This window comes from Sus scrofa, chromosome 2 (genome assembly GCF_000003025.6).
Source record: "Sus scrofa isolate TJ Tabasco breed Duroc chromosome 2, Sscrofa11.1, whole genome shotgun sequence".
Classification (NCBI taxonomy): Eukaryota; Metazoa; Chordata; class Mammalia; order Artiodactyla; family Suidae; genus Sus; species Sus scrofa.
The window spans coordinates 125495211-125520764 of record NC_010444.4 but is presented as its reverse complement, the minus strand read 5'-3'; the positions used below and the strand labels follow the sequence as shown (position 1 = coordinate 125520764).

Sequence of the window (25554 nt, the reverse complement as noted above, 5' to 3'; positions counted from 1 at the left end):
AACCACACAAATAATGTCAGACAACTCAAAACTATATTCAAGTAAATTTAACATACATACATATACCAAAGACACATTCACAAAATGTAGGCTGAGAGGAAGCACACATATACACATATCACAAGTCCTTACCTTCATGGCATGGATTTCTTCGAGCAGCCGTTGTGCTCGTCTTTGGTTTTTTAACAGTGCATCTTCGGTGCCCCTGCAAAAGACACATTACAATATATATCCAGAAAACACATTTATTTTAGATTAATATCATAAAGAAAGGTCTTTCCATTTCTTTTAGAAATGCTTAATCCATAAATAACATTCTGTCATCCTGCATTGTCCTCCCTCCATCCAACACATACCCTAATTCTAACAACAAACCCAAGTTTTTGGCAAAAATAAGCATTGGCTATACATGATATTAATAATTATTACCACTGATAGTTTGCCTTCTAATTCTTTAATGGGAAGGTCAAATAATACTTTCTAATCAATCAATTAATAACACATTATATTCATATAAGTTTTGTAAGCTACAATTAAGTTTCATAAGCTCTAAGGTGGAAATAATTTATTAAATGAAAATTTGTTCTCTGGAATTAAAGAAATACATAAAGATACTAAATATAAGATTATATCAAAAGAAGAGGGCTATCTCTTAAGCATGTACAAAAAAAACCCCAAGAAATTAATCAGAAGCAAAACACATCTGAAGACTTGTAAGTATTCATGCTTAAAGCATAAGTACTATAAATAACATACTTTTCTCTAATACTAGTGACACCAAAATGCAAAATATTACTTTTTCAAAAAATTTAAACATAATAAAATGTTTTGATAAACACTTCAGCAAGGTACTAAAGATTTCAAAATTATGTGGGCAATTCAAGCAATAAGGTGATATTGGAGTTCCCAATGTGGAGCAATGGGATCGGCGGTATCTCTGCAGCGTCAGGATGTACTACGTTCCATCCCCTACTCTGCACAGTGGATTAAAGGATCCAGCGTTGCCACCCCTGAAGCATACCCTGCGACTGAGGCTCAGATCTGATCCTTGGCTGGGGAACTCCATATTCCCCAAGGCGGCCAAAGAAGGGGGGAAAAAAGGGTAAGTTGATATTAAAATCTTTAAAACTGATTTCAGGTATCACTAGATTTGTTAAACAACATCAACATCTTAAAAAAAAAAAATAAGCTAATGACATAAAATACGTAAATACTTCCAAAACACTTTTATTCTAAACAAGTCAAAAGAAGAGTTTTGAAAAAAAATAAAAGAATTCATCATACATCTAAGTGAATATGGTCAAACTATGTAAGGACATGCTGACACAATTCATCTCACTCAGATCCTATCTACACACAAAACAAAGTGCTGTGTAAGTAAGGTATTTAATTATTTCTCTAGACTCCACTCTCAAATTTTGTAAATACTGAATAAAAACAACTTTTGACATGTTATTACTTGTAGGACTATTACTTTAAATGACTAACTTTTTTGACTTCAATCTGCCAACACTCCTCACAAGTTTTCGAATAACCAAAACTCGGATTCTCTTCACTTCTTTTCTCATCTTCACAACCTTCGAGAAATAAGGTCAAAATTAGAGAGGTTCTTAATCCAAGAAGAAACATACTTTATTCTGAGTATTAATATTACAGAGTAAGTCTAGCACTTAAACTACATTCATTGTTTCATGAAATCAAACTCCTTCATAAACAGTAAATGTATAAGGAATAAACATTCTAAACATGTCTGAAGACTTAAGAGAAACAACTTATGATCTTTAAAAAAAAAAACAAAACACAGCATTTTCAGTGGTTAGTATTTTAAATTATACTTATATCTTGTTGGGCTTGGAACATAATAAACTGTGAGCCCACGGAGATCAAAGACCATCAAGTTCATCTTTGAATACTTGAAGCTTTTAAAACAAAGCCCGACCCAAATGGTAGGATTTTAATTTACTGAAATCAGCATTTGTATTAACAGAAGCAAATGCTTGAAAGTGAATACATTTTACTTACTTATAGAACACCCTTTTCATTTATGTTTAGTAATAAGTTATTTCAACCATAACTTTAAAAATACAAGGGTGCACACAGGCACATACACACACAGACATACACACTGTAAATAATCCTATTAGAGAACAATGATAAACTCTAAGAACAGCAAAAACAAAAAACCCAGAATTATTGGCCAAGAATTGGAAATGTTCTAATGATAAACAACTACATGCTATAGCAGTTCTCAGTGCAATGGAATGCTATCATTTTGAGTTTATGTTTTGTCTATCATTGTTAGGAGTCATACATCTTTTAATTTCCCTGTAATGTCCTTCATGCCCTTCTCCACTTCAGCAACTACAAAATTCAGTTCAGATATAATCGTTCCTACGCAACCTTCAAATGACTGCTTCAGTTAGATAGCTATTCCATCCTTAGAGTTTCCACTATACTTGTGGGTAGCACCTATCTCACCGAACCATCTCTAATTGCTCTTGTGGTTGTTCATGATCTCCTCAAGGACAGGGGCCTTGCAATATTTAATTTAGTGTTTCCTGTGCCTTGCAAGACTTCCTGGCACACACAATCCTCAAATTTTTCTTGCCAAAATAAATAAATAAATAACAATAATAATAATAATAAATACCTTGCATTTTGCAGTAATGCCTCTTACCTTCATTAATATCATTCATTCCCTTATTCACTGAAGATATTGACAACCACCTTCTCTCTACTCAAAGTTTCTCCATCATTTTGGGTGATGCAGATGCCCACTTGACTAACCCACCCAATACTGTATTTTCATTTTTTGACTTCCTCTGTTCTAATGACCTAATCTATTCCACCAAAGCCACCCAGTTCCGTGGTCACAGTGTAGTTCGTGTCATTGTTCATAATTACTTCATTTCTAAAACCATCCATTCAAAAACCTCACACTGAGATCACAACTTCTTTCAGCTTGCTTGTTTAACTCCACCCACCACAGCTGTCTTTGACTCCACTGAAACTACCAGTTCACCGACCTCTGTACTTTCTCTCAATTAGTCCTTTTCTTTTTAATTTTCCTCCTTTTATCCAGTTTGAATACATAAGCAATGTTTGCCAATACGTAAACTCATCCCTCTGGTCAGAAATCCTTCCAGTTAACCCTGGATAAAAAACAACATTCTGAGTTCTTTATCACAGTACCCCAATAGACAGGAAATACTTGAGATATTCTACCTATTAGATATTCTTTATAACTAACTTCAAATGGTTCCTTACACTTCGGTGAAATCATAACACACACATAAACGTTTATCTAACCTTTCCCTTCCCCTAACAACTTCGTGGAAAAAATAAACAGATGGGAACCATCATCTTTCCACTACCATGAATGTAAATTTATTTGCATTACCATCTTCTTCAATTAATAAAGTTAAAATACCACTAAGTTTTTTTGAATTAAATCTTTTACCTGTGTTTTTGGTCTCATTCTTCTCTGCTTTCCTAGAGCCTTTACTATGGCTATCCTTTTATTTTAGCACTGTCGATCTCTTAAATGCATGTTTCCCAATGATTTTTTTTTTTTTTTTTTTTTTTTTTGTCCTTTTGCCTTTTCTGGGGCCGTTCCTGTAGCATATGGAGGTTCCCAGGCTAGGGGTCTAATCAGAGCAGTAGCCGCCAGCCTACACCAGAGCCACAGCAACGCGGGATCCAAGCCACGTCTGCAGTCTACACCACAGCTCACAGCAACGCCAGATCCTTAACCCACTTAGTGAGGCCAGGGATTGAACCCGCAACCTAATGGTTCCTAGTCGGATTTGTCAACCACTGAGCCACGACGGGAACTCCAGTTTCCCAATGATTTTTAATCATGCTTGAGTCATTTTCATTAATGATGAGACAAATAAAACATCCTCACTACAAAGCTCACTAGAAGAACCCTCCCTTGTCAACTTCCTGCAGAGCCAGGCTTTTGGAGATGTACAAACTGTTCCATTTTTGCATGCCATATGATACCAGCTGAACTTCCATTCCCACCCGTCCACTACAAGCTGTCACAAAAGATATTAGTGATTTCTAAAAGTCCCTAAATCCAATAGGAATTTTTCAGACTTCGTTTTATTGGAAATTTTAGCAATTTGATGCCGTTGACCACTTCCACCTTCTTGAAATACTTTCCCTTGGTTTCTCCAACAGAACAGTATCCCGGTTTTCCTCCTTCCTCTTTAGTCACTGCATCTTGTTCTTCTTTGAAGGCTCATCCACGTCTAATCAGTCCCGAACCTTCAGAGTTCAAGCAGGAGTCCTAGGGCAGCTCTTCTTTCAAGATAAACATTTTAGCCCTAAGTGATCTTATGTATGTATACCATTAATTTGCCACCTAAATTAAGATGACTCAAAAATTTCTACCTTCAGCTGAGATCTCTACTTTTACCTTCAGACCTAAATATGTAACTACCTTCCTGACATTTCAAGAATGCTTAAAATCACCTCCAACTCACATGTGAACCCTTGTTCTTCACTCCTACCTGGATCCCTCTTTTGGTGTTTCATATATAAAGGAATGGAACAATCCTTTCAATAATTAAGTCTAGAGTTTAATATAGGTAGCTCTCTTTTTCTAAATTCCTCACAATTAATCTATTACCAAGTCATAATAATTTTATCTCCTAATTATCTTTCAAACTGTACTACTTTTTTTCTCTAACTTCCTAGCTCTCCTGGCTGAGTTTCTGGCAACTGGTTTCTCAACATCCATTCTTGCTGCTCTCCAGTCAGTTATCCACAACTCAGTCAGATTACATTTTTTAACACTTAGATATGATATGACACCTTTACTTAACTCTCTTCAGTGGTTTCCAATTGCTTTTAGGATGGCCACATGATTTCTAGTCCATCCTCATTCTGCTTACAACTACCACCAAATCTTTACACCTGCCATTTTCTCTGATGGGGTGGTCTTTCTCCCCATGTTAGCTTATTAATATCTTACCTTTCTGATTTTGGTCCAGTTGTCATTTCTCAGTCCAGTCTTTTGGCCTCCCTGAGAGGGTCAGAAAGTGCTTCTAGAACTTATCATGACCCTTATTTTAAGCTTAACATTTTACTTTTAATCTGATTATGCTTAATGAATCTTTTATGCTTAATGAATCTTTCCCCCACTAGGTTATAAATTCTATGAAGGACAAGTATCTGGTTTTATTCAATGCTGCATCTTAACATCTAACAGAGTAGATGGTATACAGTAAGTGTTCAATAAATATAAATGACCAGAAAGGGAGCAATACTCACTTGTTTATTCACTGTTTCAAAGGAGTAATTTATTAGCAGAATGTAATCAGGTTTCTACTACATATGTTAACCTTTTTGGAATTTGTTTCAAAGACAGATCAATTTAGAAAAAAACCATACTTGCATACACAAAAAGCCACTGAGATTAGGTTTCAGTGAAAAAATGAACTGCTACATTTCATAAGCAACAAAAGTGGTTATGTATGATACCATTTTTAAAAGTTGTCTTTCATAAAATAATAAACACCAAGTGATAAATTCTGCATTAAATATATTAACATATGTTTCTAATTGTTGAACCCTGCAGGTGCATGAGATTATATACCATTTGCCAACCACTGTTAACCAACTTTAACTAGTAAATTACAGTGGGCAAAGTTGGTCCTCGATTACTTTCCTATCATGAGAAAGAGACTCCCATTTTAAAATTCCAATTTAAGAAGTACTGTGTTTCTCATTACTGCATAAGAAAATTTTAAAGCAAAGAGAATGCTTTACGTACTTATTTTCACACCAATGCCAAAAAAAAAAAAAAAGCTTCTCTAGCTTATTAACTTTTTTTAGTTTATATTGATTTGTGCCATGTTACGAATAATAGAACATGAGTTGCGGTTTTGCCTTGCTCATTTACGATCCGTTGTAGCTGTTGTAGTTGAGTTCGATCCGTTGCTGTGCTCTGGTAGCGTGTAAGCTATTCCCTAGCTGGATCATTGAGTACCCTTAGTATATTAAAAATTAAGTCTATTCACTTTATGCTATAATGGGAATATATTTTTATTTTTCCCACACTGCTCACCCTAAGCACATAGCTTTCCTTAAGCATTTTATTTTTGCAAAACTGACGGACACCTACTAATAGCATTTTAGTTAGGACTTAAAGGTTGCCAATTCATTTGTCACCCAGGAACTATGAAGCTGGTTGACAGATAACCCAGAAGTCAACAAACAGGCCTAAAATACCCATATTGTCAGAAAGCCAATGTACTACTTAAGGGCAATATGCTTTGGTGAATTCTTCAACTGAAAGCAAAGAGAACCGTCATCATTAGAAATGTGAAAAGATGTAATATTGCTTGGGAGGAAAAGAAGGAAAGAGAAATAAAGCAAACAAGGAGGAAATAGGCATAATAATAAAAACGAAATACGCTGACAGAGAAGAAACAAAATAGAGAGCAGTGGAAGGAAAAATTTAAATCAGAAACTGGAGGACAAAAATCTGTATGTTATTACCAAGACTGATAAGTCCAAGCTGAGCACTTCCAAGCAGCAAAAGAATGCATTTAGATAAGAACACAGGAAAAATGAGTTAAGACACACACACACACACACCACACACACACAGAACACATGCGCTGAAACGAGTGTTACCTAGAACCTAGGCACAGAGATGCCCTCAGTTAACCTGGTGAAATCTTTACACGGTGATATAACCTGGCCCAATTCTTGGGTAGATAGTACAAAAATATAATAATAAGTTAATTAAATGAAAAGCTAATATACTTGCTTGGGAAAGACCACGTTAAGCATACAGGCATGAGTCAATATAAACAAAGGAAAAGGGAACCACAAAAAGCAAAAGCTGGCAGTGTCTGACTCAAGAAGATTCCAGAGAAAGTTTTCCCATCTCAGAGGCCTGGGAAATCCAACATGTACTGGAATAACTCAATTATGGGGATAGATGTATTCAATGCTCAACATTGAATCATACAACAAACTCTTTTTGTGGTTCCACATTTCAGCCGCTGATGCAGATCAGTAGAGAGGAAAAAACTGCATGTTACAATGTAAGCATTATTATCTACATTAGCTATATTTCTTAAACTAGTTTTCTCATTTATATATTTCTTATAAGTTTATGAGTTGGTTTTTGTATATGGTTTATGGTTGAAGTTTATGGTTGTGGTTGATATGAATTTGCTTTGAAAGAATACTTTTTCTGAGACGACATTTGGGATGACAATGATAGCAAGTTTCCAATCTACAAAGCTGAGAGCAAACTATGATTCACAAACAAAAGTAAATGTTACTTTGAAATGACTAATAGCTATTGTCTGGTCAGTCAACTATACAACCATTTTTTGGTATTGTACTAACTTTGCTAGGTATTTGAATTAATCTATAAAAAAAAAACCCTGTAGTTATTAGAAAACAATTATTCTAAGCGCAAGTTGCTCTAGAAAAGCCTGCAGTGCTAAGAAAAATTTGAGTATATCTCTGTTCCTTAGAATACATTAAAACTTCTGCTTCTTCATTACTTACTATCAGATTGGCAAATACAAAACAATATGACAACACATTCTGTTCCTGAGGCTGTGAGGAAACAGGCACTCTCATACATTGCTTGGAGGAAGGTAAATTGGTATACTCCTTCTGGAGGAAATTCTGGCAATGTCTAACAAAAATCTTACTTCTAGGAATCTGTCCAGAAGACACACCTCCTGCTATAGCAAAAAGCTATGCACAAGACTAATCAATCAGCACTTTTACAAAATGTTACCTAAGAGATAAAATATTGTAAATAAGTAAAGCATAAGCAATGTTTTAATCAGTGCAAATCTCCATGTATTATGGATAAACCCTAAAATGTTAAGTGAAAAAAATATTTTTTAGAATGATACTGTATAGTATACTGTATTCGTACAGTATGATACCACCTATGCAAAGTTTAAAAATATACAACACAATAATATTCATGGTATGAATATGGGTATTTATGTTACTAAAATTATTAAAAACATAATGAGAAAACACACTGAAATAATAACTAGTTCTAAGGCAGATGGAATTAAGCATTACAATATGGCAAAATACTGTTATATGGTATACACAAAACAGATTATAAAGACATTTGTTACATAGTTTTCCTTATATTTGAACTATTTTATAGTTAACCATATTAATTATGGCCTTATGCAGAGGACTTCTAATTTGGCCATTTGGATAACTTATTGTTGACTTATACTTTTTACCTCTGATGAGCAACACTTTATAAATTCTAAAGTGTTTGGTGATTAATTATAATATAATCATTACTGTGCATATGCTGCCACCTAGCAAAACTTCCCAGAATAGTTTAACAATCATCAGAAAATAGTTTTCTTATGGATGGGAGTGATTTGCTATTTCAGTAAAGAATTATTAAAAAGTACCACATATTTAATTATGAAATAGATTTACAATCTAAAAAGCACATACAAACATAGTGCTTGACATTCTTATCTTTTACAATATGTAAAAGTATATCATTTTGTTCTCTGGCATTTTAGTTTCTACCTTTACTATCTTATGAGACATGGAAAACAGTTTTCTGATGGGCTTCTTAATAATTTGCTATCAAGAATAAAATAATGTTAGTTTCATATAGGAGCTCTTGGCCTTACAAAGTACCAGGTCAGAATGTTTCACTTTCTAATTCTGAATTTACACATCACTGCAATCTAAAGAAACAAATGACTGGAGGAAACTCAGCTATAGTTCGCAAATTCTTTACTCACTAAGTGCTAAGGCACTGTTGTTTTCAATTGTACACTCCTTGTCTAGTTCTAATGGAAAAGAAAGAAAAAAGTCTACATTTAGCATATTCCCCGCCCCCAACTCCTGGCTCATTTGAATATTAGGTAACTCAAGTTGGACTATCCATACTTTGATCTGACTGGCAAGTATATACATATTATTACCTATATACATAAAATACCATGTTAAAGATTAGGGAAGTTGCTATATAATAAGTCAGTTAAGTACGCCCTCTTCAAAGTCCATATGAGTACTGGTAAATATAAAATATGCAAGAAATGATCATAAGATGAAGTAAAAAGTGACACTTTCTTTTTAAAAATGTAAAGGTAGGGAGTTTCTGTCCTAGCTTAGCAGTAATGTATCTGACCAGTATCCCTGAGCACATGGTTGATCCCTGGCCTCACTCAGTGGGTTAAGGATCCAGTGTTGCTGTGAGCTGTGGTGTAGGTTGCAGATGTAGCTCTGATTCGACCCCTAGCCTGGGAACTTCAATATGCTGCAGCTGTGGCCCTAAAAAAGAAACACACACACACAAGTAAAGGTAGAAATCTTACAATACTTAAGAGAAATATATGTATTTAAGAATTTTGAGGAGTTCCCCTCGTGGCTCAGTGGTTAACGAATCTGACTAGGAACCATGAGGTTGTGGGTTCAATCCCTGGCCTTGCTCAGTGGGTTAAGGATCTGGCGTTGCCATGAGCTGTGGTGTAGACTGCAGACGCGGCTCGGATCCTGCGCTGCTGTGGCTCTGGGTAGGCTGGTGGCTACAGCTCCGATTAGACCCCTAGCCTGGGAACCTCCATATGCCACGGAAGCAGCCCAAGAAATGGCAAACAACAACAACAACAAAACAACAACAACAAAAAAAACACAAAACCTTGAGTCAGGAAGTGTTCTGTAAATGTCAGCTTTTACCCTTAGAAAATTCTTAAAAAAAAAGAATTAGGGTTTAAGACATTGAAAGTTAACATAATAGTTGTGCCTGCAATCAGGCTTTTATTTTCATAAAAGTCATTTTGAGAAGTTAAATATACTGTAAACTAGGAGGCAATATGACTTTTTAAAAGAAAAGGCTATAATTAAAAATTATAGAAAAAGGATTCCAATTAAATAAAGATATAAGTACCAACATCTTTAAATATTAGAGATTTACAAATTTTTGCAAATGTGATAAAATCTATGGAACTTCCTCCCTCCCTCCGGACATAGACATACAACAAATTACACATAATTTCAGACAGTTATAGGGTTCCTGAAATACATTCCTGAATCTCAGTTAAGGAAAACTAATTTAAGTTATTAGGGATCATGAAAATGATGTCTCAAATTACTCAACAGATAAGTAATGAGGATATGATGGTGAGCAAAAATTTATAGTCCTACTGAGGGCATAAGCAATCTCTCTCACATTTACATAACAGATTAAACAACTCTTACAAATGCTAAAATGGAGATGTAAATAGTGCTACAAAAGTTTACACAAGGAGTAAATGAAAGTCAAGAGCAGTGTCCCTGATAAAGCAACATAGAAGTATGATATGGACTAATGAGAAAGAAAATTTGGTGGGTAACAGGAACAGTACACCCAAAGTATCTGTAGAATGCCATGCTAGATAGTGGAGGAATGCCAGAGCAGCCAAGTACAGAGTCTGAAGGGGTGAGGGGAATGGTATAACATCAAGTGGAGAGATACGCCTTGTTTAGATTGGTCTTCACCAAAAGCAACAGGAGGCAGTTCTAAGCAAGGGCATGAGATGTATTTTGAAGAGAGCACTCCAGCTCATCAGAGTAGTCAGGAGGCCAGGATAGCAGTTCTGCTGAGGAATAAAATTTAGACTAGGACAGCGGTGAGATGGAAAAATAATGGAAAGGTATCTAAAATAAAAGTTAATTTGAACTCTTTTTCAGATATATTTCTTTCTTAAATAAGTTAATTCATTTCTCTTATCAATTTCCTATGAAGTGATTTTTCTTAATTTCTGTGAGCTATTTTACAGTAATAACATTAGCAATTTGTCTGTCATATTTGCTCTATTTTTTCTAAGTGTTTGTCCCTTTTTTCCCCTTTGTTTTTCAATATGGAAGTTCCCAGGCTAAGGGTCAAATCAAATTGGAGCTGCAGCTGCTGGCCTACACCACAGCCACAGTTACGGGGGATCTGAGTTGGGTCTTTGGCCTGCTCCATAGCTCACGGCAACATTGGATCCTTAACCCACTGAGCCAGGCCAGGGATAGAACCCACATCCTCATGGATACTAATTTGGGTTTGTATCCTGCTAAGCCACAACGGGAACTCCCATCTCCCATTAATTTTAAATTATTACACCATTCTTTCATTATTGCCACTTTTTTTCTGTCTTTTTTCCCCTTCTTCAGATTAGAACATATACGATTTACTTAAGCGTGGGATGTATAAACTTCCTAACCTGATAAGTTTATTTAATCATCCAGCAAACACTTATAGAGCATATATGCTGCAGGTGATAGACAAACACAAAAAAGAAACAGGTAAGCAAATGTTTTCAGAGTAGAAAACACCTTGGTTGTATAAAGAACACACACTTACCCCAGAATGAACTGAATTAATAATTTTAACTGTTGTGAAGAGGCCTGGAAACTAGCTAAGTGGAAAAAGTGAGAGCCCTAAATGAAGAGTAGGGTAAAGGGTACACTCTTCTCAGTGTAATTTCAGAATTAAACAGGAAGCTCACTAGTATTTCCAGGAAATTTCCAAGGACAACACTCCAATTAAGGTCTTTTATATCTCACAGGCGATCTACCGGAAAAAAGACCAGCAATGTTTTCTGGAACTAGAAAGAGCTTAATGTATATTTATCAATGTAAAGAGAATGCCTTCAGAGTACCCCTCTTTAATACATCCTGTTCTTTACTGCCAAGTGAAATCCAGGCTTCTTAATGCAGCAGTAAAGCAGTAATATATTTCAGCTTTATTTCCTACTTCACCCACAAGTTCTCATCAGTGTAGAGTTTTCTACTCATATTATCCAAAACACTTTCTACTACCATCCCTTCCTGTTTATACTGTTTCCTCTGGCTAGAAACGCCTTCTTCCCTCTATTTGAACCACTGGATTCAATACTGTGTAAGATCCTTAAAGGCCAAGAATAAATATAACTCATTTCATTTTGCCTTCTTTGGAAACTTTTCTTTTTTTGCCTAAATAACTTTGTTTTTCTTTCTGGGTATTATTCTATAGCATGGTGGATGGTGTTTTCCCTTCCCTACCTGAGTATAGGTTTCTTAAAAACCGTCTGTCTTCCACAACTGTGTAATATGTAGTGTCTTGCTCATAGCAGACACATATATGCAATGAATAAAAAGGACGAGAACTTCCTTTGCTACAGCTGTGAGGTCCTCATTTAATCCTTGCTTTTCCAGGTTACCTTAAATCTCTGATGACTTCCTAGAATAGAAGCAGAAACTGGAAATGAGACATGACGAAACGTGGAGGTGATGAGGACAAATGTCTGATCAGACTGGATTTCAGAGAGAAATAAATTTGAGGACAGTAAGTATTAAAGTTTTGCTGTGATTGGGAGCAGAGAAATGTGACAGTACCTGAAAAAGAAGTACTGAGGGAGCGTACATCCTTATAAACCGTACGGTCTCGTTCAAGATCAGCAATTTCTAGGCATAAGGTCTCAATCTCTCCCTTTCATTTTTTGCAGTCAACAAAAGGCAGGTCATATGTATCGGAGCTTATTATCAGGCACTTTGCAAACACTTTATACATTCCAGTTACTTTAATTCTCACCAGAGCCTTGTGAGGGAGGTTCTGTCAGGAGCTTCGTTTGACAGATAAGACACTGAATATAGATTAAATGATCTTCCCAAAGTCCCACAGATAAAAATTCATGGGGAATGAGGGCCAGAGACGCTTCGGTCACCTAGATACCATGAAGGAGTTACAGCTGACATGCTACAAGTTCTGCAAAATTCGCCAGGGACTCCCCGCTTCGCCCCAGGCCTTTCAAAAAAGAGCCCTAAAGGTCAGCCCCACAGGTTCCCAGACCACGGTGCTCACCTCGTTATTGAGGTTCAAAGTCCCTGGCTGACCATAGTAGCTCCGAGAGGAGGCTCGAGCTGCCCGCACGTGAACTGTATCCACTCGAACGCGGCTGCGTCGCCAACCCCTCAACGGCGGCCTCATTGGCTCAAAATTCATCCACCTTTCACTCGAGCCGACGCACGCGCAGAAGGTACGCAGACGCGGAGGGGAAGAAAGGAAGTGACGGAGAACAACTTCCTGCGCCGAGAGCTCCGCGCCTGATTTGCGCGTTCTTGCGGAAACCCCCGCAGGGGCGGGTGGCGGAGGGGGCATTTCGCAAGCTATTACCTTGTTTAGAAGTTTTTCAAGATACTGGCTTTATTACATTCGTTTGTAGACTGGGCGCAGCTTTGTAAAGACCTTGTTTTTTGTGTCCCTGTGAGAATGAACGTTTTTTGAAAGGATCACTTGAACGACCAATTTAGCTCCGAAGTTTTGTCTAGCGTTTGTGAAGATTTAGATTTAGCAATGTTTCAGTCTTACTTTATAGCTCAGGCGTAGACATTTCTTTCTGCACACTGTAAGGAGATTATTAGATAATAACGTTTAGATAATTTAGGTAAATTTAGATAATGAACGTGTAGAGCAAAACCAGGATGAACATTTGCCACTGCCTGTGAAAATGGCTGTTTAAAAGTATTACATTAGCCTGGGTGTAGAGAAAACTTGAGGGAGTGGATCTGAAGTAGGTAGCGTATTAATAGTTAACGCCCAGTAATATTGAGCGTTAAAATGGATCAAATGCTGGGACAAACTTAGCATCAATCTCCAAAATAGTCAAGAAATCCAATGAGATAGGAACTGTTATTTTACAGATGTGGAAACTGACTTAAGAAGCCAAGTGTCTTGCCCAGAGTTGCCCAGCTGAGCCGACCACTGACACAGGATTCCAAGGCCGGTTACATAATTTCTGGGGCCCAGTGAGAAAAGAAAATGCAGGACCCCCGACGTTCATAAAGTAGGAAAAAGTTTCTTCTTTTTTACATGGTGTCTTTTGACCTGTATTGTGCTTTTTATTTGGTAGTTAATGTGGTGCTCCCTCAAGAAAAGGGATGCTATGGGGCTACTGCAGATCCTCACAGGTGCCTGGGACCCCTGCTCCAGGACTCAGGGAAGGGTTCCTGTACTGCACCAAGGTGGTAGCAGTTGCTGGGCAGAGAAAGGGAAGTGGAATCCAGAGAACCTAAGTGGGAGTATGTGGCAGGAAAAGCCACACTTGACCTGAGACTAAGCTTTTGACAAATATTCCATTGTCCCACTGGATTTCACTTACAGAACTCAGATTCATGGATAAACTTATTAAGAATTTCACGACTGTGGAGAAAGAAAATTTAAGCTAGGTCCGCTTCTGAGCCTCTATCAAAGAAGACTGTCCTACTCAGAGCTTTTGCTCTTGGCTCATGAGTCTGTACTCAATTTACAGTAATTCAGTCTTATGTTTGGATTTGTGTTATTTTAGTTTAAGGTATAATGTGGGCACCGTCGGATTAACACCTGACTTCCTGTCTGACTAATGTTGCATTAAGGTAGTGTTGCCATTTATAAATCTTACACCGAATTGTAATTGTGTCCTTTTTCAGCTGTTTCCCTTCATTATAACTGAGCTCCTGGAGTATAGGAGCTCATCACCCCAAGTGGGTAATAGCATTCATATGTAAATACATAGGAAAGGATGTTTTAAAGCTAAAAGAGCTTTAAGGAAAATATGTCTTTTAATCTGGAAGAAAAATGTTAGTATGATTCCATAATGCTTCCAAAAATGTATTCTTAAAATGAAGTTCGTCTGTAGCTTTTAAAGGCTCTGTAGTATTTTCTCTTGACCACTCTTCTTGCTCTATGACATCTGGTTTCTGTAGCCACTGCAACCGCTGCAAGCTCAGCGTTTGTTTTCTACCTTTACTTAGCCTACACTCTCTCTGCTTTTGATGCTCCTCTCTACTTTCTTAAGTGTACCTTTTCAAGACCTGTTCACATTCTTTTTGTTTTTTAATTTTTTATTAAAGTATAGTTGATTTATGTTGTTGTGCCAATTTCTGCTCTACAGCAGAGTGACTCAGTCATACATATATATATTCTTTTTCTCATATTCCATCATGTCCTATCTCAAGAGACTGGGTATAATTCCCTGTGCTATACAGTAGGACTTGTTGCTTGTCCATTCTAAATGTTATATTTTGCATCTACTAACCCCAAACTCCCAATACAGCCCACTCCCTCCTACTACCCCATGGCAACCGCAAGTCTGTTCTCCATGTCTGTGAGTCTGTTTCTGTTCTGTAGGATTTTTTTGTCCAAAATATGACAATTTAAGTGAAATGAATAAATTCATGGAAACAACTTAGAATGATTGGCTTAAGAAAAAAATGGAAATTCTGAATAGTGCTACATCTATCAAATAATTGAATTTATACTTTTAAACAAAACTTCAGACAGAAGACATTACCAATTAATTCAAAGAAATATTTTAGAAGAAATTAAGTATATTTTATACAATCATTTTTTGAACGGAAGATGAGACTTCTTGGATTCATAATACTAACATAACTTTGACAGTAATCACTGAAAGTCACTTCAAGAAAAGAATTTTATAGGAAAACCTCTTCAAAAATCATAGGTACAAATATGTTTGTACAGTGTATTAGCTAACTGATTCTAGTAAGATATAAAATGGTAGAGGGAGGGAATTACAATGTTGCATTTATTTCAAGAATGCAAGGTTATTTTAACATTTGAAAAGCAATGTATTTGGTAATGTTAATATCTTTAAAACTTTTTTAAAGTATAGTTAATTTACAGTGTTCTGTCAGTTTCTGCTGTACAGTAAAGTGACCCAGTTGTGTGTGTGTGTGTATACACATATACTTACATTCTTTTTTTTTTTTTTTTTTGTCTTTTCTATGGTGCACTGGCAGCATATGGAGATTCCCAGGCTAGGGGTCTAATCGGAGCTGTAGCCACTGGCCTATGCCAGAGCCACAGCAATGCCAGATCCAAGCCACGTCTGTGACCTACACCACAGCTCAGGGCAATGCCGGATCCTTAACCCACTGAGCAAGGCCAGGGATTGAACCCACAACCTCATGGTTCCTAGTCAGATTTGTTAACCACTGAGCCATGATGGCAACTCCTATATCTATCTATCTATCTATCTATCTATCTATCTATCTATCTATCTATCTATATATATATATATTCTTTATCTCATATTATTTTCCCTCCTGTTCTACCACAAGTGATTCCCTGTGCTATACAGCAGGATCTCATTGTTTTTAATTCTAAATTTGATATTTTGTAGCTATCAAACCTAAACTCCTAGTCCATCCCACTGCCTCATTTTCCCTCTTGACAACCACAAATCTATTCGCCATGTCTGTGAATCTGTTTCTGTTCTGTAGATAGGTTCATTTGTGCCATATTTTAGATTCCACATATAAATGATATCATGTGGTGCTTGTCTTTTGCCTTCTGACCTACCTCACTTGGTATGAGAATCTCTAGTTTTATCCATGTTGTTTTGAACAGCATTACTTTATTCTTTTTATTGCCGAGTAGTGTTTCATTGTGTACATGTACCAGTTCTTCTTAATCCATTCATCTGTAGATGGACATTTAGACTGCTTCCATGACTTGGCTATTACAAATAGTGTTGTTAGGAACATACGAGTGCATGTATCTTTTTGAATTGTAATTTTGTCCAGATTAAGGAGTGGGATTGATGAATTGAATGGTAGTTGAATATTTGGTTTTCTGAGGAATCTCCATACTGTTTTCCATAGTGGTTGTACCAATTTACACTCCCACCAGCAGTGAAGGAGGGTACCCTTTTCTCCATACCCTCTCCAACATTTGTTATTTGTAGACTCATTAATGATAGTCATTCTGACCAGTGCAAGGTAGTACTTCATTGTAGTTTTGATTTTCATTTCTCCAATAATTAGTGAAATTGAGCATTTTCATGTGCCTGCTGGCCATCTGTATGTCTTCGTTGGAGAAATATCTATTTAAGTCTTGTCCCCATTTTTTCATTGGGTCGTTTGCTTTTTTGTGGTTGAGTTGTATGACTTGTTTGTATATTTTGGAGATTAAGCCCTTGTCAGCTGCATCATTTGCAGCTGTTTTCTCTCATTTTGAAGGTTGTCTTTTTGTTTTCTTTATGATTTCCTTTGCTTTGCAAATGTTATAAGTTTAGTTAGGTCCTATTGGATTATTTTTGTTTTTATTTCCTATTGCCTTGTAAGACTGATCTAAGAAAACATTTGCACAGTTAATGTCAGAGAATGTTTTGCCTATGTTCTAGGAGTTTTATGGTGTCTTATGTTTAAGTCTAAGCCATTTTGAGTTTATTTTCTGCATGGTGTGAAGATTTGTTCCAGTTTCATTGATTTACATGCAGCTGTCGAGTTTTGCCAGCACCACATGCTGAAAAGAATATCTTTTTCCCATTTTATATGCTTGCCTCCTCTGTAGAAGATTAATTGACTGTAGGTGTCTGGGAAGATGGGTTCACATTCTGTTCATCCTTTTTAAAAATAATTTTTAAACCCCCAAGTAGAAGTTAATTTTTCTTATCAGTGGTTCATTCTTATATTGTTTACAGTAGTCTACTTCAATTTGAAATTTCTAATGTGCAGTCTATTTTTTACATTATAAGCTCTCAGCAAACTTATATGTTCATTTTTAAAGTGACTAGTAGTTTTACATTGTTCCTCATGTATCATTTCTCTATTAGTCCATCTCTGTCTTTGACGCTACAGTCTGAAACATCATTTTAGTTCTTTACAGAGGTGATTCTAATAACTCTCTCACTAAACTGTACACTTTTTAAAATCAATAATAATGTATTTGTATTAATCAGGCTGCAACTTTCTCTAGAAAGCAACACTTGTCCTTTTATTCTTTAAAGACTGACCTGCTTTAGTTAAGTGCTATTAGATGTATGAAACAACCAAACTATTATCATTAAAATCAATTAGTGTGAGGCCTCTTTATGTACCACTTAGTGGAAACAAGGATTCACAGACATGTACAATGGGACTTAAGTTTTCTAAATTCAGGTTTCTTAAGACTTTCTCAAATCCTACTGTATTTGTCTATTCAGGCTACAACAAAATACCACAGATGGGGTGCCTTAAACAACAGAAATTTATTACAGTTCTGTAGGCTACACATCCAAGATGATGGTGCTGTCTATCACGGTGGTTTCTCCTGAGAGTTCTCTTGCAGAGGCAGCCTTTTTGTTTTGTCCTCACATGGCCTTCCCAATGTTCATACCCAGTGAGAGACTTCTCTGATATCTCTTTCTCTTCTTATAAAGATACTAATCATACTGTATTAAGGCTCCAGCCTTAGGAACCCATTTCACCTTAACTGACTCCTAAAGGCTTTATCTAAAAACACCTACATAGGGGATTAGAGCTTCAATATGTGGATTTTAGAGGGACATAGTTCAGTCTATAACATTCACTTTCTCTAAAAAATGAAATTACGTCAAAGGTAATCGTATTCTAACATGTCTGATGACTGCCAGTCCTATCATTTTGCACTTTCAAAAACTGTAATCATGTATTTCTAGATTATAACTAAACTAATGGATTTTTAGCATTCAGAATAGAATTGAGAAATAGACACACACACACACACACACACACACATATATGTACAATTAATTTTCAACAAAGTTGTAAAGATATTTCAGTAGAGGAAAAGTAGTCTTTTCAAAAATTGTGCCAAAACTATTGGATATTCATATAAAAACATTAACTTTGACCCACATCTTACACCAAATACAGAAACAACTTAATGGATTACACATCTAAATTTAAAACATAAAACTATAAAACTTCCAGAATAAAGATAGGATATCACATTTACTTGATTGTACAATGTCTTGGTTCTGGGGAAACATGTATAAAGTCTTTCTGCCATATACCTTTTGGTATCTTTTAAATTTTGTACCATGTGCTAGTGTAAACTTTAAAAACAAAATTTAAAATATATTCTCATAGTTTTTGTTGCAATTGTGAATGGTATGTGTTCTCTCATTTCTTCCTATATTAGCTGGCAGTGCCAGTATAGATCAAAGCTATGAACTTGTTTTTGTTATATTTGTCATGCAGTTATTTGCCCAAGTGATTTGATGGTTGGTTTTTGACAGACTGCCATTTTCTAGGTATGTAGTCATGTGATCAAAAAGAGAATTACCTCTGTTTTCAGTTTCATACTAATTATTTGTTGTATCATATTATTACATTTGCTAGTACTTCTAGATTGTTACTGATTTTAGTGAGAATGGGCTTTAGCAGTTTACTACTTGAAATGGCATTTGGTGTTTTTTATGGTGAATAGTTTGATAAAGTTCAGGTAGTTTTCTGTAGTTTTTCTAGCTTTTTTTTTTTTTAATTGGCAGAAATTTTCAATGGAGTTTATCATTTGCCTTTTCAATTTATATTGCTTTGATCATGTTGTTTTTTGCCTTTAAAGCGTTTCCCCCACATGTGTTCTAATTTTATTGTGACTGTTAGGAAGTTATGGGTATGGACCTTAGCATCAGACTTGCTTGTTTGCAGACCCCAGCAATGGGCCTGCTCTTCTGTGGACCCTGCCAGGTGACCCACCCACAGACCTCACCAGTCATCTTGCCTGTGGACTCTGCCCCTTGACTTACCCAGGATCTCTCCAGAGGCTAACTGGTGGATGGCTTTCCCTACTGAAGCCATTCTGTAAAGTCTATTAGAGGTGACTGTCTCTTCAAATGTGCTGATGACAATGCAAGTCTACTAGGGTCACAAAAAATCAGGGAAATATGGCACCATAAAAGGAGCAAAATAAAACTCAAGTGACCAACCTTAAATAAATGGAGGCTAGCAAGTTTCCTGACAAAGAATTCATAATAATCATTTTACCTAAGATCAGTAAGCTGAAAGTGAACATTTATATAAAACCAAACAGAATCAAGAAAACAATACATAAATAAAATGAGAAACTTAACATCCTTTCATGATAAAAACTCCTTTAACAAATTGGGTATAGAAGGAATATAGCTCAACATAATCAAGTTCATATGTGATAAGCCCATATCTAACATACTCAATAGTAAGATGTTAAAAGCTTTTCCTCAAATGTCAGGAATGAGACAAGGATGCCCTTTCTCATCACTTCTATGCAACATAATACTTTAAGTCCTAGCTAGTGCAATTTGGCAAGAAAAGGAAATAAAGCGCAGCCAAATTGGAAAAAAAAATAAGTAAAATGTTCTTTGCAGATGACATGTAGGAAACCTTGAGATTACACACACACACACACACACACACACACACACACACACAGAAACTAATAACACATTCAGTAAAGTGGCAGGGTAAAAATAAAAATCAATTGTGTTTCTATGCACTTACAGAACTATCCCAAAAGAAAATTAAGAAAACAATTCTATTTACAATAACATGAGAAAGAGTAAAATACTTAACAATCAGTGTAATCAAGGAGATGTGAAACTTGTACACTGAGAACTATAGGACACTGATGAAAAAAATTAAAGCACATGTGAATAAATGAAAAGACGATCCATGTACATGGATTGAGAAATTTAAATTAATATTATTAAAAAGCCATAGTACCCAAAGCAGAATCAGGGTATTTAAGCAGAATTAGAGAAAACAATCCTAAAATGCATATGGAACTATAAAAAATACCAAATAACCAGAAGAACTTTGAGCAGGAAGAGTAAACCTGAAGGTATCACCCTTACTGATTTAAAAATACATTACAGGAGTTCCCATCGTGGCGCAGTGGTTAACGAATCTGACTAGGAACCATGAGGTTGCGGGATCGGTCCCTGCCCTTGCTCAGTGGGTTAACGATCTGGCATTGCCATGAGCTGTGGTGTAGGTTGCAGACGCGGCTCGGATCCCGTGTTGCTGTGGCTCTGGCATAGGCCGGTGGCTACAGCTCCAATTGGACCCCTAGCCTGGGAACCTCCATATGCCGCGGGCGCAGCCGAAGAAATAGCAACAACAACAACAACAAAACAAAAAAAAAAAAAATACATTACAAAGCTACAGTAATTACAAAGCATGGTGATGGAATAAAAGCACACAGAATAAATATTCTAGAAATAAACCCACACATATCAAGTCAACTGACATTTTACAAAGTTGCCAAGAATACATGTTGGGGGAAGATTAAAAAAAGAAAAAAAATCTCTTCAGTAAGAGGTGTCTGAAAGCTTGATGTCTACCTGTAAAAAAGATCTGAAGCCATAAAACTCCCAGAAGAAAACATAAAGAAAAAGCTTCTTCTTTTTTTTTTTTTTTTTTGTCTTTTTAGCTATTTCTTGGGCCGCTCCCGCGCACATGGAGGTTCCCAGGCTAGGGGTTCAATTGGAGCTGTAGCCACCGGCCTACACCAGAGCCACAGCAACGCGGGATCCAAGCCACGTCTGCAGCCTACACCACAGCTCACAGCAACGCCAGATCCTTAACCCACTGAGAAGGGCAGGGACCGAACCCGCAACCTCATGGTTCTTAGTCGGATTCGTTAACCACTGTGCCATGACAGGAACTCCAGAAAAAGCTTCTTAATGTTGGCCTTGGTAATGATTTCTGGGATAGAACACCTAGAAGTTCAGGCAAAAAAAGGTAAGTACTATTAGACTAAAATGAGAATCTGGAAAACCTTCGACAAAATTAAAATACTACCCATAGAGTGGTATCAGATATTTCCAAACCATAATGTGATAAAGTGATAATACTCAGAATATACAAGAACATAAAATCAGTAAAAAAAAAGGAGTCGTGGGCAGGTAAATCGATAGAAATAGTGCTCATGAAATGCTTACTTTATCAACGGCTCGATTGTAGGCTCATAAAAGCTGGAACCATATCCAGAAATAGCAAAACAACAAAACAAAAGACAAAAAAAAAAAAAAAAAAAAAAACAATAAAAAAAATGCACAAAGGACCTGAATAGACATTTCTCCAAAAAAAAAAAAAAAAAGAAAAGAAAAGGAGAGGCACAAATAATCAACAAGTATAGGAAACTGTGTTCAACATCAGTCATCATCCAGGAAACACAAATCCAAATCACAGTAAGCTATCCCCTTCCATCTGTTAGGATGGCTATAATCAAGAAACGAAAGATGACAAGTATTGGTATAGATGTGGAGGAAAGAGAACTCTTGTACATTCTTCGTAATAATGTAAATTGATGCAGCCACTATGAAAAAATATGGAAATTTCTACAAAGCTGAAAATAGAACTACCATATCATCCAGAAATTCCACCCCTGGTATATATCAAAAGGAATTGACATCAGGATATTTTGAAGAGATACCTGCATTCCCAATGTTCTTTACAGCATTATTTACAATAGCCAAACATGGAAGCAAACTAAATGTTCATCAGTGGATGACTAGATAAATAAAATGTGGTATACACAAACAGTAGAATATTATCCAACATTTAAAAAGAAGGAAATTCTGCCATTTCTAACAACATGGATGAGCCTGGAACACATTACGCTATGTGAAATAAGCCAGACACAGAAGGACAAATACTACAAGATACAGCTTACATTAGGAATCTAAAGCTGTATACTCATAGAAGCAAAGAATAGAATGGTGGTTGCCACATGCTGGAGTGAGGGGAAAATGGGGAAGTATGAGTCAAAAGGTACAGAGTTTTAGTTGTACAAAGTTAAGTGCTGTGGATTTACTGTACAGCATAGTTCTCATAGGTAAAAACACCTTATTGTATATTTTAAATTTTCTAAGAGGACAAATCTTAAAAACATTTAAGTGTTTTTATCTTTAAAAGGTTGAGGGACAGGGGGAAGCTATTGGAGTTGATGGGTATGATAATGGCATAGATTGTGGTAGTGGTTTCATAGTGAATAATTTTCTCCAAGTCATCGAGCTATTTATATTAATTATTTACTGCTTTTTGTATGTCAATTATACCTCAATGAAAAAAATTCTTTTTTTAAAGAAAGCTATGGTGGGAGTTCCCATGTGGTGCAGCGGAAACAAATCTGACTACAAACCATGAGGTTTCGGTTCGATCCCTGGCCTTGCTCAGTGGGTTAAGGATCTGGCATTGTTGTGAGCTATGGTGCAGTTTGCAGATGCAGCTTGGATCCTTTGCTGCTGTGACTGTGGTGCAGGCCGGCAGCTGTTGCTCCAATTTAACCCGTACCCTGGGAACCACCATATGCCATGGGTGCAGCCCTAAAAAGCAAACAAACAAACAAACAAACAACCATAGAATAAAACAAAACATACAATCTATGATGTTTTAAAAAAAGAAATATTACACCTTTCTCTTACTTGAATGATCAAGTAAAGAGACTTATTTTTGGTAAACCTGTCATTTTTTAAAGCACATCATTTACAGTCTTTAGTACTTAAACTTTTATTAGTAATTCACCTCACAACGGACTGCAACACAACTGAGTGTTTCAATCCCAGCTAAAAACTACTGCATTAAGTTTCTCAGTTATTCTGGTTCTGCACTTTCAGTCCTCTCTCCCCTGGATGGCAGTGTTGTTCTCCAAAGTTCACATTGTAATTGAAACTTGGAATCTTTAAGAGAACAATCTAAATGAATGGCTTATGATAACACTTTTGAATTAGAAGGAAAATAGATTGATCTTTCAGATTTTATATTTTTTAATGTGTAAGATTAACCCCTCAGGTTTCAATTTTTTACTTGAACCACTAAGACATTAAGATTCAATGTATATATATATATAAACATATCAGACAATTTTATATATATATAAACATATCCAGTTTTTTATATATATATGTGTGTATATATATATATAAACATATAAGAGAGTGTAACTAGTTAACTGTATCGGAGACAAGTAGTTGGCAAGTCACTGGACTATTATGTTTGCCAAATCAATCCTGTAACAGATTTGTTTTGGCCTAAATTGCATGTCAGTGTTTAATGGAGTTTTTAAAGTAGATTTGTTACTTTTATCTCTAGGAAATCTAAAGAAAATTTTTTTTAAAAAAAGTTTCTTTTCTTTTTGGAGTTCCCATCGTGGCACAGTGGTTAACGAATCCGACTAGGAACCATGAGGTTGCAGGTTCGGTCCCTGGCCTTGCTCAGTGGGTTAAGAATCTGGCGTTGCTGTGAGCTGTGGTGTAGGTTGCAGACACGGCTCAGATCCAGCATTGCTGTGGCTCTGGTGTAGGCCGGTGGCAACAGCTCCGATTCGACCCCTAGCCTGGAAACCTCCATATGCTGCGGGAGGGGCCCAAGAAATGGCAAAAAGACAAAAAGATAAAAAAAAAAAAAAAAGAAGTTCCTTTTCTAGGAATTTTAGACCTTGAAAAATTTCAAATAGCTAGTTAACATTACATTGTTAAATTTTACAAAATCTGAGGGGATGGAGCTGACACACTTAACAATTTAGCATTTTGGCTAAGAGCTTTGGCTCTGGAAATCCACCTAATAGAAAATTCTAACTATCTCTTAATAGCTGTATGCCCCTGAGCAAATTATATTAACTCTCTGTGACAAGATTTCTTTATTTATAAAAATGAGAATGATAATCACCCTTATAAGATTGTTGTGATGATTAGATGAAAACACAGTGTCGAGTTCTTAAATATTTACCTCTCAGTAGTTTAAATTGGCTCTCATTTTCCATTATCTCATCTGATCTTGACAATTTTGTAAGATAAACGGTACCTATGAAGGATTCATGTTTTACGAATAACAAATATACCTTTGGTCATAGAGGTAATAAGAGGGCAATCCAAGTATCTTGACATAAAATTGCTGGTGTCAGTTTTACAACAATTCTATAATATGAATATAAATTACATTAATAATTTATGACCAATCTTTCCCATTCACCTGATTATTGATTATTCTGCAATTAATAAGCTAAGACACTTTATAAACTATAAATCTTAATATATATGATTTATTTCTTTTAATTATTTGCCATTTAGGTTAAGACACACCCAAGATTATGCAGCAAAGCCTGTGATAATTTAAAGCCAAGTTAGTTCAGAAAACATTTATTAAAGCACAGTTCATATTCATTTTCAATAAAGTGATTGGATTTGATTCACCTTAATCAACATTTTTGAGCATCATTTTTGTGAAACATTGTGCTAGGTTCAGTAGGAGATTTTAAAAAATCATTACGATGTTGTCCTTGTCCATGTTCATCATGGACTTACAGAGTAATAAATGATAACTTTAATAATTCTAACAGCAAGGCCACTATATTAAGTGCCATGGAAAGAATATCATAGGAAAGTGGGAAAAATTTGAGTAGAAGGCTTCCTAGAAGAAGGTGGGTTTTGAGGGTTTTTTTTGGTTTTTTTTTTTTGTTTTTTTTAGGGCCACAAAGGCGACATATGGAAGTTCCCAGGCTAGGGATCCGTTCGGAGCTGTAGCCACCAGCCTACACCAGAGCCACAGCAGCTCAAGATCAGAGCCCCATCTCTGACCTACACCAGAGCTGAAGGCAATGCCAGATCCTTAACCCACAGAGCAAGACCAGGGATCAAATCCACGTTCTCATGGATGTTGTTCGGGTTCATTAACCACTGAACCACTAGGGGAACTCCTTGAGGTCTATTTTGAAAGAAAGGTGGCACTTCCTTAAGCAGCTGTAGGATGGGGAGAAAAAAAAAAAAATCCCAGTAGAGGAAATTAGTTAAATAA

General features: G+C 36.2%; 1 protein-coding gene and 1 long non-coding RNA gene across 3 annotated transcripts in view; one reads left to right on the top strand and one right to left on the bottom strand.

The window, feature by feature from the left end:
- The window catches only part of SRFBP1 (serum response factor binding protein 1), a 67008-nt gene extending 53987 nt beyond the window's left edge, over window positions 1-13021 (bottom strand). The window contains 4 exon segments of one of the 2 annotated variants that reach the window (NM_001244566.1): window positions 133-205; window positions 1489-1577; window positions 12842-12870; window positions 12873-12918. In NM_001244566.1, the coding sequence (NP_001231495.1) occupies window positions 133-205; window positions 1489-1577; window positions 12842-12870; window positions 12873-12876 (195 nt within the window). In that variant the 5' untranslated portion in view covers window positions 12877-12918. 2 annotated transcript variants of the gene reach the window in all.
- LOC102160311 overlaps window positions 13046-25554 on the top strand; it is a 143395-nt gene continuing 130886 nt past the window's right edge. The window contains exon 1 of the long non-coding RNA XR_002341867.1: window positions 13046-13823. This is a non-coding gene — a long non-coding RNA (uncharacterized LOC102160311). The remainder of the gene's footprint in view (window positions 13824-25554) is intronic.